Source organism: Oryctolagus cuniculus, chromosome 4 (assembly GCF_051225735.1).
Source record: "Oryctolagus cuniculus isolate XC-2025 breed Fujian yellow rabbit chromosome 4, ASM5122573v1, whole genome shotgun sequence".
Classification (NCBI taxonomy): Eukaryota; Metazoa; Chordata; class Mammalia; order Lagomorpha; family Leporidae; genus Oryctolagus; species Oryctolagus cuniculus.
In genome coordinates, this window is record NC_142870.1 from 78,322,900 (window position 1) to 78,335,367 (window position 12,468).

At 48.3% G+C, this 12,468-nt stretch overlaps 1 protein-coding gene across 1 annotated transcript in view; it reads left to right on the forward strand.

Moving 5' to 3' along the window:
* CASR (calcium sensing receptor) overlaps positions 1-12,468 on the forward strand; it is an 88,671-nt gene that overhangs the window by 45,076 nt on the left and 31,127 nt on the right. The window contains exon 2 of the mRNA XM_017347060.4: positions 9,804-10,230. Coding sequence (XP_017202549.2) covers positions 10,046-10,230 — 185 coding nt within the window. The 5' untranslated portion in view covers positions 9,804-10,045. The remainder of the gene's footprint in view (positions 1-9,803; positions 10,231-12,468) is intronic.

The window sequence follows — 12,468 nt, forward strand, 5'->3', positions numbered from 1 at the left end:
AAAGAAAGAAAGATCAGGGAGATAGAGAAATAGGGTTAAATATAAGGTTAAAACTAAAAAGGATTATTTTAAGAAATCAGAAGTATCCATAAACATATTTTTCAAAAGCTGTGCAGTATGATTAGACAGACAAAAATCTGACCAAAGTCTTTTTTGCAGGATTTTCCCTGCCTGTTTAACATTTATTCAACCATCTTTTTAATGACTTTTTTACAGGAACCTTTTCTGACTTAAAAGTAATACATGCTGACTTTTTAATTAAAAAAAAAAAAGGAAGAAACCCGGGATTTCCTCACTGAGATCCAGTCCCCTCAGCATTTTGGTGTGCATTCTCCCTATTATGATCTATGAAATGCTTTCAAAGTATAGGGTGGGGAGAGAAGGCAAGAAGAGTAAGGACCTTGCGTTTCGGGATGACGGCGTTTTGATGGGAGGGGTCAGGACAGCGGGAGAGGAAACTTCAGGCAGGTTGCCACTGATGATCCTTGCTTTGGATGGCAGAGTCACAGACGGTGGGTTCATCACAAAAATAATAAAGAAAGAAAAACAGGCCAGGCATGGACTAGGTATGAGGATGTATAATCCACCAAGGATTATGATTAATCCAATTTTGTGCACCTGTGGTCTAATTAAAACTAAAGTAACTCCCCTGACAAATACATTTCATGTTCTAATTGGAGGTAAGGTTAGTTCTCTGCAGGCCTGAATGTATTTTTAAGACACAGTGTGCACTGGGAAGACAGGGAGGAGGAAGGGGTGTCGGGAATGATCTCCTTTTTCACTAAAAAGAAAACGCTTTCCCTGCGATTGCTAAGCCTCACACGGTTTTGTCAGCGAGCTGTGCATTCCAACTCTTCTTCATGATAAAATTGGCCACTGTGATTCAAACATGCATGGAACAGACGTTTCTTTTTCTTTTTTTTTTTTTTTTAAGATTCTTTTATTGGTTTGAAAGGCAGAGTGACAGAGAAAGAGAAAGAGAGAGAGAGCAAGGACTTCCGTCTGCTGGTTCACTCCCCAGATGGCAGCAGCTGAGGAGTGTAGCCCAGAGCTCTTCCAGGGTCTCCCTTGTGGGCAGCAGGGACCCAACTACATCCGTCTTCTTTTGCTTTCCCAGGTGCATCAGCAGGGAGCTGGATGGGAAGTACAGAAAATGGGACTCCAACCAACACTCTGATATCGATGGCAGTCACACAGCTGCCCCTGGCAGAAGGTTCCACTATAAACCCAATAAACTTCCTAGGCCGTTTCCACCTCTAACATTTTGTATGTCATGTTAATGACCTGGTGTGCCGAGACAGTCTGTTAAGTCTGCTAAAATCCACCCCGATTCGATGAACGAGAATGGCTTTTCTGGAGCTGGTGTTTCAGCAAAGCGGGTAACGCTGCTGCCTGCCATGCTGTCATCCCCTATGGATGCTGGGTCCAGTCTCAGCTGCCCTGCTTCCTATCAAGCTCCCTGCTAATGCGCCTGGGGAAGCAGCAGATGGCCCAAGTGCTCAGGCCCCTGCACCTGCGTGGGAGACCCAAAGGAAGCTCCTGATTCCTGGCTTCAGCCTGACCCAACCTGCCATCGTGGCCATCTGGGGCGTGAACCAGTGAATGGAAGGTATCTCTCTGTCTCTCCCTCTCTCTGTGTAACTCTGCCTTTCAAAATATATAAATAAATCCTTTTTTTTTTTTTTTTTAAATGGCTTTTGAAGACTCCAGGAGATTCTCCTGGGGAACTCTTTTTTTTTTTTTTTTTTGACAGGCAGAGTGGACAGTGAGAGAAAGAGACAGAGAGAAAGGTCTTCCTTTGCCATTGGTTCACCCTCCAATGGCCACCACAGCCGGCGCGCTGCGGCCGGTGCACCGCGCTGATCCGATGGCAGGAGCCAGGTACTTATCCTGGTCTCCCATGGGGTGCAGGGCCCAAGCACCTGGGCCATCCTCCACTGCACTCCCTGGCCACAGCAGAGAGCTGGCCTGGAAGAGGGGCAACCGGGACAGAATCCGGCGCCCTGACCGGGACTAGAACCCGGTGTGCCAGCGCCGCAAGGCGGAGGATTAGCCTAGTGAGCCGCGGCGCCAGCCCTCCTGGGGAACTCTTATGCCCAGAGATAAGCCCCAGATTTATTTGCATGATTGCTCCTGTGTTTACACTCCTGTCACTCTTTATAAAACTCAAATACTTACTTTGGTGAGGAAATTGAGGTAAAATAAGAGCCAGGGGGCCTAGCACCGTGGCTCACTAGGCAAATCCTCCGCCTGCGGCGCTGGCACACTGGGTTCTAGTCCTGGTTGGGACGCTGGATTCTGTCCTGGTTGCTCCTCTTCCAGACCAGCTCTCTGCTGTCGCCTGGGAAGGCAATGGAGGATGGCCCAAGTGCTTGGGCCCTGCACCCACATGGGAGACCAGGAGGAAGCACCTGGCTCCTTGCTTTGGATCGGTGCAGCACGCCTGCCATAGCGGCCATTTGGGGGGTGAACCAACGGAAGGAAGACCTTTGTCTCTGTCTCTCTCTCACTAACTCTGCCTGTCAAAAAAATTAAAAAATAAAAATAAAAGAGCCAGGGGAAAAAAATAATGCCTTGAATGATATCAGAATGCTAACATGCATGCTTTAGGTTCCTGTGTCAGCTAGGGCTGGGCTACGGATTTGAAAGCCTAATGTTTTTCTTTTTCTTTTTCTTTTTTTTTAAGATTTTTAAAATTTATTTGAGAGCCTTATCTGGCCCTGGAGAGCCGGTGATGTAAGATCCAGAATTTTGCAAATTGGTTGTTGAAACTATTGGTACCTTGAAACTGACCTTGATGGGAGTATTTAGCAAACAATGCAAGTTGGGGCCTCTTTTTGTGCCTTCAGAGAGCTGGTTTACCACACCACTGACCGTCCCCGGTGGTCCTTGTATGGGGACACTGTCTGAGCCCAGGGCAGCTGCATGGGAGTGGGAGAAAGGCGAGCTCCAGCTCGTGGGGAACAGCAGAAACTTTCCTCTGGAGTGGGAAGAGAGCATGCACCTGAGACAAGACAGCAGCTCTAAGTAGGCATCAGAATTCCCCCTGACTCCCTCAGTTTGCCTTCCTTCCAGCCCTGCCCTTGGGAATGTCATACCTGGGGTTACAGAGGATGCTATGCCCAGTGAGGAGCAGACATAGCCTCCTATTCAGATCTGCAGCCAGAGAGGCTGGGAGAAGCTGGGGTAAGGATGCTGTTTCCTGCTGGAACCACACCCCCACATTGTCCTGCACGAGGAAGAGTGTCCATGCTGAAATAAGCAGCTATCTTTGTTGCAGGACTGATCAGAGCCTTTGGGAGGCAAATATGCCCACGTGGCACAGAGTGCCTGCAGGTTCCCACACTTTTTCCCCAGAACAGTGCAGGCGGCACATCTTGGGCGGTGTGGCTGGGAGGTGCCACACTGGGTAGTCGGGGTCTCTTGCAAGCTTGAAAAGACAATGCCAGGACATTTTTCCATGCAAAGATTCTTTCTCTAGGACTTTGAGACCTGGTGCACTTCTTTTTAAAGAAATGACTTGCCTACCTTTGATTTTCAAATGAACTGGTTCAGTTGCCCTGTGGGTGTCCGCGTATCATGAGCAGAGCTTATTTAAGGCATCAGCCATTTCAGGACAAGAAATGTCTTAACCCCGGGGCCTGTGTCCCCAGCAACTCTGTTCAGTGTGGGACCCAGGCATTGGCAATGCCAAGGCCCACAGCCAGCACACAGCAGCAAGATTTGGGAGCAGAGAAGGAGTTTTTCTTATCTTTAGTTTAACCCTGAATTTTCACTCCTTCAACTCTCTGATCTTTCTTCTTCTTCTTTTTGAGATAGCAATCAGTAACTTTTGTCAGGTTGTGGGCACTGCACACCTGCACACATCCACCCAGAGTTCCTTGAGGAGCCCCTCCCCACACCAGGCCACCGGCAGGGCAGAGGAGGCCCGGTCATGGAGGTGCTCATAGCACAGCATTAATGAACATGAGCTTTCCCTATTTATCTCCTCCACCGGCTTGGTCTAGGCTTCCCTCTCCCCACCCTGAGCTGCTTCTCCCTACTGCTGGTTCATCCCTCTCCTCCCTTCCCAGATCGCTTTTTCCAATGACTAACAGGAACCCAGCTCAGCTGGTTTTTATCACGCTCCTGTCCTTGCATTTTTCCAACTCAATTAAGCCATTACCAGGGCTAAATGAGGCATGGACTCTCCAAAAGTCACACCTGTTGTCAGGGAGCTGGAGGGTGAGAAGGCGAGCAGCTGGCCGCCAGACTGGCCGGCTGGAGGGCGCAGCCGAGTGTGACCCGGCCGGGCGGGTCCCCCCAGTGCTGAAAGAGGGCCCTCATTTTACAACAAGATGTACCTTGCTCTCATGCAGAAGGAATGAAGTCTGGCAAGGGAGTGAGGAGGGTCGTGGTGATGGCAGATAAGAGGTCCCTAACTCTTGGGCAGTTGTGCCCCAAGCATGTATGGAAACCCATACGGGAGTGTGTCATCAGCGAGAGGGAAAGCAGGCTGTAACCAGAGCCAGGGATACGGGGTTTGTGTTGACCCTGCTCGCCCTCATTAATCCCAAAAGCTTCATGTTTCTGCAGTAGCAGCATCCAACCCCACTGGGAGGATTCCTTATGATTAGTGGATGGAAGAGGGCAAAGGTTGCAGTGCAATAAACCGGAGACAAATCCGTGTGCTCACCCTAGGAAAAGAAGTGCATTCTCTTGGAAATAGAATTTGATTTCATAGCCATATTTTCTTAGACAACCTAGAGTTCTCATTTCTGCAATCTAGGAGTTGAGAAGTTGTAGCTCAGTTGGGAAATTGAGCTTGTCGTGCCTTTAACTTACCAGGCGTGGTTTTGTTTAGAGGGTCTGTGCCTCAGTTTTCTGCACTTGACATATGGACATGATGATTCTGCTTAGGAGTGACACGATTGCCAGCAACGTCAAAGCTGCTGTGGAGAGCGCAGGGGTGGTTTTTAACTTTGACAGGAATTGAAATGTTGCAAGGCATACTGCTAACCTCCCCTTGCTGTCCCTCTGGGAATGCATCCTGAACTCTGAAACCCGGGGAAGTCACGCACGTATGTGTGGGAAATCCAAGCTCAACAGCTATTTCTTTCTGGAGCATCCATTCACTACCAGGCTCCGTGTTCCATGTTGGGTATGCAAGTGTGATCATGATAAAGCCCTGCCCACAGGAACCTTCAGTCTCATGGGATTACCCCTTCCCTTGGCCTGTCCTGGAATTGTTCAGCCAGTGCCTGTCTTTACTGGTCACACTTCATTCATTCGTTCAACAAATATTTGTGGAGCTTCTACTAAGTTCCAGGTGTTGTGCTTGATGCTCAGCTACAATGGTGAGGAAGAGACAGGTGCCGCCCTCAGGAAGCTTCCAGTTTCCACCTGATTTAATTCTCTCTCCTGACAATCACTAGACAGAGGACATCATTCCTCTCTGTCTCAACACTTAATTCATCCCTCTTTGTAGCTTTTCTATCACTGTAGTTACAATATGCTTTCTATCTCCTTTTAAACTGGCAACTTGGGCCAGAGCTGCGGCTCACTAGGCTAATCCTCCGCCTGCAGCATCCGCACACTGGGTTCTAGTCCCGTTCGGGGCGCCGGATTCTGTCCTGGTCGCTCCTCTTCCAGGCCAGCTCTCTGCTGTGGCCCAGGAGTGCAGTGGAGGATGGCCCAAGTGCTTGGGCCCTGCACCCACGTGGGAAACCAGGAGAAGCACCTGGCTCCTGGCTTCAGATCAGTGTGATGCGCCGGCCACAGCGGCCATTGTGGGGGTGAACCAACGGAAAAGTAAGATCTTTCTCTCTGTCTCTCTCTCTCTCACTGTCCACTCTGCCTGTCAAATAAATAAATAAATAAATAATAAACTGGCAACTTGAAGGCAAGAATTGCAATTTTCTTTCCCTAGTGTCCAGCTCTCCCTAGTGTCTTGCACATAAAGGTATTCAATAAATGTTTTTGAATTATGAAATAACTACTCATATTCATGAACTATGGAACCCATAGACCAGTGTGCCTGCATCTCCCACCCCACATCTCCTGGACGAGGAACTCAGTGAGCAGTCATCTATCAATACTGACCCCTCCTCATGATGTCAAGGACCTTCTACACACAAACCCAGCTGCTCCACGGCTCATTTCTCCTTCCAAGATGTATCTGCCATTGAGAGAAAGAGCAAATATTGGCTTCAGATTCACATGTAATACTCTTTGGCAGGAGAGCAAACATGACTATGTATGATTTAAATGGAATAAACCTGTAGTAAGAAGAACAAATGTGTTTGTGACTGTTAGGTACTGTTAGAGACAGCTTCGATTAAAAAAAAATCATAATGATGGTGGCTTAAATAAGCCAGAAACCTTTCTCTCTCTCCTGTCAAAGACCAGGAGTAGTCCAATACGGAGGCTTTGCTCCTGAAACCCTTAGCTCTTGGCACCACCACTCCCAAGGATGTGGCCCATGGTTCAGGATGGGCTCCGGCTGCGACATCCACCTCCACACAACAGAATGGAGGAAGGAGGCTGAAGGGGAGAAGGGCAAACAGCCACTGGCTCTTAAGCAAGGCTCCTGGAAGCTGTCACAGGACACTTGCACTTACAGCTCCTTGGCCAGAACCTGACCACACAGAGTCAGAGAGGAAGTTGGGAAGAGCCATCTATTTTGGACAGCTACTCATCCAGCTAAAAGTTGTCTTGCTGTGGCATAACAGGTACACAGACACAAGGGGTTCACTTAGAAGTCTACCACAGAGTCTAACACTGAAGTGCTGTTACTGATTACACAAGGACTTCTGTATTTTAACTACTGTAAGCTGAAGTCACAACCATGAACCCCAACTGTTAAGCCATTGTACTAGCATCACACTTGGTACTGCCCTGGTTTTTGCTGTCTAGGGAGTGGGAGGAGTGAGGTAGAGGAAAGAAAGCCTTAGCAACAAAGATGCTGAAGACAAGGAGAGACCAGACAAAGGCAGTGTGACAGGAATGGAATGGGCTGGAGCAGACAGAGTGATGGCAGAATCAGCATGCGAGGGAGGGAAGCTAGGGACACCAAGGATCTAGAGTGACTCTCTGCTTTGAGAGCAAATTAGACCCTGGTAATTGGATGAGAAAGGGTGGTGGTTCGGACACTACATCAGACCGGCAGAGTTAACTACTGCAAATTGACCTGAAATCTCTCCCTCATCTACTACTTCTTGCCATGCATTTTCTGTTGAATGGACTAATGAAGTTAATAAATTTCCCCGAGGAGTTAATCTTTCACAGGAAAAGTTTAACAGGTCCTACTGACTTACCCTAGTTGGTTATAATGTTCTTTCTACTACCTAATTCAGTACACGGTACTTCTTAAAATGCTGAGGGCTCGAGGCATTCTTAATTCAAGTGCCAGAATTTCTCACTTGAGTAAGCAGACTACACGGAGACGCTGTTCCTCATCTAGAAAGTGGAGTTGGTATTTCCCTCTTTGCAAAACTGTTGGGAAGTTTAAAATACATTGAATGTTTAAAGGACCTAGCAAAATGCCTAGATGGATATATGCTAACTTCTGTTTCTTTCCAAAATGCTTTATTTTTAAAGCATCCATTCTACAAACATTCATGCAGCATTTACCATCTCGGTCACTGTACTAGGAGGTTGGCGAGAAGGGGGAAGGGCAAAGTTGAAACTAGTTAGAGAAAACAAAGTTACAACTTTTTAAATTTACTTCTGAGTGTTGTGATAAATTCCCTATCTCTACACTAGTATGCCTGCCCACTGGACTGGGAGCCCCCGAAGATGGGAACCTGCGTGTATCCGTCACCTTTATAGGTCCAGGTCTCAGCACTGGTACTTATTGAGTGTATAAATGAACTTGTGACCAAGGTTCAAGCAAAGAACCCAAAATCTAAAGGTAGGGCTGGAGTTAGGAAACCAGAAGGCCATGGGTGTCCAGGCATCACTGGAGGCAACTCCACAACAGGTGGATGCCCTCTGGGGTGCTCCTTCCACGGGGGGCGGGGGGTGCATACCCTCACTTAGAATGGTTATTGGAGGAGGCAATGGGACTCCTAAGGAGCAAGAGGCAGCAGGCGACCATGCTTCAAAGCCTGGGCTCTGGGAGCCAGCATTCACACACGTGGCTCTAATCCAGGACCAGGTGTCTTCTAAGACGGGCGCTCCCACCTTCAAGATGCAAGAGGCTGTGTTCTTACAACGGGACCTTCCCACTCTGGGGGTTCAGAGCGAGTTCCCTGGACAGGCCTGGAAGTTGCTTACTGCACAACTGAGGGGTCAGCCTGGGTGGCGGTTGAACCTGTGCCCTGCTCCTCAAGCTGTGCACCTTGAGGCAAGGATGTGTCTGCCCCAGAGGGAGCTCCTTTCATCCACCACACAAAGACCCCTCAGCCCTGGACATCTGAAAGCTCGAAGATAAGCAGATGTTTTCCAGCGAAGATTAGGCCAGTGGGAACAAGGAGGGGGAGCAGCGTGTGTGAGGTCTGGGTTGTTTAAAAAGCCTGGGATATTTGAGAACCCAACAGAGATTCAGGAAAGCCGGAGTGTGAAGTTCAAAGGGAAGAGGAGCAAGAGTGAGGTTTGAAAGGCATTCATCAGAGCCAGCGTTGTCTGTGAGTTGATGGGTGGCACTGCGCTGAGGGCCCCTCAAGTGTTATTTTATTGAGGCCATAGAGGTTAAGGGACTTACCCAAAGTCCAATGTTGGGGAAGAGTGGAACTGTGATTCAAAGCCAGGTTTAACCCCAGAGCCCAAACCACTTGTTTTCCTGCATCCAAATACTTCTGAAAGGACACAAATGGAGGCAGGGAGGTCAGTTAGGAAATCGCTGCAGGAAATCCATTCACGAAACAATGGCCCTGGAAGTGGGGAGGAAGTGCTGGACTCCAGAGGGATTCGGGAAGTGGAATCTGGAGTCTGGTGATTGAACAAGGAGGGCTGTGGTGAGAAGGGACAAGGACGGCTCTCACTCTGTGTCTCCGTGGATGGCATGTTGTTTTCTGTGATGCAAAATGACGAAGGAGGAACTGGACATGCAGGTGGAGGTGTCCAGCTGACACTTCCTGTGCTTGGCCCTGAACCTCCAGAGAGGCTGTGTACTTGACCTACAGGATGGGGTGTCCATCAGGGCACAAAGTGAGAAGAGCAGAGAGTTCCCAGCAAGCTGCTCACCTGCAGCAGGAAGCCTTGCCCCTGGGTCCAGCTGCTGAGCTTTGTGGGCCACACCACGGCCCCTGCTGTAGCTGAATCCTTTATAAGAACTCTTCTTAAAAGGCTTGGAGAGTGTCATATCACTCACTGGAACCAGAGATCTTCACAGAAACAGGAAGAAAGGGTGATGTCACAATCAATAAATCTAAAAAGTGGTCTTATCTGACATTTTTATTTGGTTCAAAGTCAAATTTGAACCTAAATATCAGTCATTCTGTATTCTCTTTAAGAACATATGTGCTGAATAAAATATCATTAATATTAACATAATACAAGGAGCTAGACTACTGTACCAATTCTATGCATTATTCGTGCAGATAGATGAATGGATTAAAATCCAGCAATACTATCAGTGAGGCCTTGGCTTATCAATGACCGCTTTTGAAGGTGGCCTCTAATAGCCGAATCTAATCCTTCTCCAACAGGGACAATTGAAGTTTTCTGCATTTTGCATGGAGTACAGTAAATGTGCCTCTCAGCCATGCCTTCTCTATCTGCTACCTCTCCAAATGGGAATTCTGAGCCACCTCTGTGGCAGGCATCATAATAAGATGGGATTTAGGTTTGGCTGAATTCATTTTGTCTCCTTCTTCTTTCAGAAAGCATCCCAGGCAATCTCTACATGATGCAGCTTCGAAAGACTCAAGGACCACCCGCCGTACAAGTCCACCATGGAGAAGGCAGGAATGGAGATGCAGACAGCACGGTGGCATCTGTTCTGCCCTTAGCCACTGCATAGACTCTGGGCCCCCACGGCAGGGAGCGAGCTGCACCAAGGGAAACTTCCCAGGGCGCCCGCCCACTGTCACGCTTGTGTCTCCCCTGGAGAGAAGGCGGGATCATGGCCTTCCCTAGCCACTGTCTGATCTTCTTGGCTCTTGCCTGGTACTCCTCTGCCTATGGGCCTGACCAGCGAGCCCAGAAGAAGGGGGACATTATTCTCGGGGGGCTCTTTCCTATTCATTTTGGAGTAGCAGCCAAAGATCAAGATCTGAAGTCCCGGCCGGAGTCTGTGGAATGCATCAGGTAAGAGAAGGAGCCCAATCCCAGAGGCTCCAGTCTCCTGCGGGGTGACCCCAGCTGCACAATCCCCAGACAGCTTTTTCAAACTTGTTCCTCTCTTTTCAAAACTGGTGCTTGGTGGTCATCCTGGAGCTCACTGTTTCTCCCACTCACTCCTCCACTGCTATTTTCTAAAGAATTTTTCCCAATCATAAAATGTCAAGGATCTCGAGTAGGAAAGTCCAGGGCCTGTGAAAACATAGGCCTGGCCACTTGGTAGCCAAGTCATCATTGTTCACCCAGCAGCAGCCCTGAGTGGTGGGAGACCAAGTAGCTAGGAGAAAATTCATTGCCAGTCTTGTACATCTAGTCGTAAAAAGTCCAGTGACCTTACATGTCCCAAAGGTCGGTAATACCTGAGTGTTGGCTGCTTTGCTCATTTTTTAAGATGTCTTAAAGTTATTTCTTTATATTTATTTGAAAGACAGAGTGACAGGGAATGTGTGTGTGTGTGTGTGTGAGAGAGAGAGAGAGAGAGACAGAGAGAGAGAGAGAGAGAAAGAGAGAAAGGGAGGAAGGGAGGAAGGGAGGAAGAAAGAAAGGAAGAGAGATATTCCATCCGCTGGTCCACTCCTCAAATGCCTGCAATGGCTGGTGCTAAGCCATGCCAAAGCCAGGAGCTGGGAACTCTATCTGGGTCTCCCACGTGGGTGGCAACGACCCAAGTACTTGAGCCATTACCTGCTGCCTCCTAGGATGCATTGGCAGGAAGCTGAATCTGAAGTGGAGGCGGATTCAATTCCCCCCTCTAATATGGGCAGTAGGTGTCCCAAGCAGTGGCTTAACCTGCTGTGCCACAGCACCCACCCAGCTCACTTTTTTAATAAAGGAATTTAGAAGTGAAAGAAACCTCAATAGTTGGCGTGATCTAGGCAACCTCAAAATGTAGTCGACAGCATTGGGAACTGTGCACATTAGAAACTCTCAGAAAGCTGAACCCTCGCCCTACCCCTGCAAACACAGAATACGTCTGACACAGATGGAGCCACACAGAACCTATCTGATTCTCTCAGCGGGCTCGCTCTTCAGCCGTTTGCATACAGCTGATACGTCCTAGTAAACGTTTCCCTCTCCAGGCCAAACAGTCAGTTTGCTCATCGCTTCCTCCAGGACATGGTTTCTAAACCCCTCGCAGTTCTGGTGACCGTCAGCGCCTGACCCCTGCACAGTACAGTGGGACCCTGTGCCACCTCCCATCATCTGGACACCAAAGACCATGCCCACGCCCCGAGTCTTGACCCAACTTCTGAGCAGGAGTAGGAATTTTCCTGAAACTTGCAGCTTCCAGAAAAGGTTCGACACTTTTCCTTGATCTTCTTGAGGCTGAAAAATGAAAACTAGGGGTTGTCCAACAAAACTAGACTTTTAAAAAAATTATTTATTTATTTGAAAGTCAGAGTTACACACACACACATACAGAGAGAGAGAGAGAGAGAGAGAGAGAGAGAGAGATCTTCCATCCGCTGGTTCACTCCCCAAATGGCCACAATGGCCGGAGCTTCGTCAATCTGACGTCAGGAGCCAGGAGCTTCCTCCAGGTCTTCCCATGCAGGTGTAGGGGACCAAGGACTTGGGCCGTCTTCTACTGCTTTCCCAGGCCATAGCAGAGAGTTGGATCAGAAGTGGAGCAGCCAGGATTCGAACCAGGCCCTATATGGGATGCCGGCACTGCAGGCGGCTTTACCCACTTCGCCACAGCACCGGCCCCAAAACTAGACTTCTGTTCATGGAGTTGTGAATGCAAAAAAAGTGAGTGCAGAATTTCATTAATGCAGACAAATAGTCTGTTGTACCCTGCCAGACAGAACTATGCATGTATCATGAAAATACAGATGTAAGACTAAGCAAGAAACCTTCCCCAAAATAATATATATTTTTAAATTACATTAAAGAAACGGAGTAACATAAGTTTAGCAGTATAGGTATTTTATATAAAGAGAAATTTTATAATGTACCTGAATAACTTTGTAAGTTTACAGTGGATAATTAAACAAATATAGATGAAGGAGGCATAGGAAAAAATATGAAAGCAAAATGTCATGTTAAAAGTTAGATCAGGAGGCAAGCATCTGACCCAGCGGTTAAGATGCTCACGTCCCAGATTGGAGTGCCCAGGTTCAGTACTCAGCTCCAGCCCCTAACTCCAGCTTCCTGCTCATGCAGACCCCAAGAGGCAGCAGGTAATGGTTCAACTAATTGGGT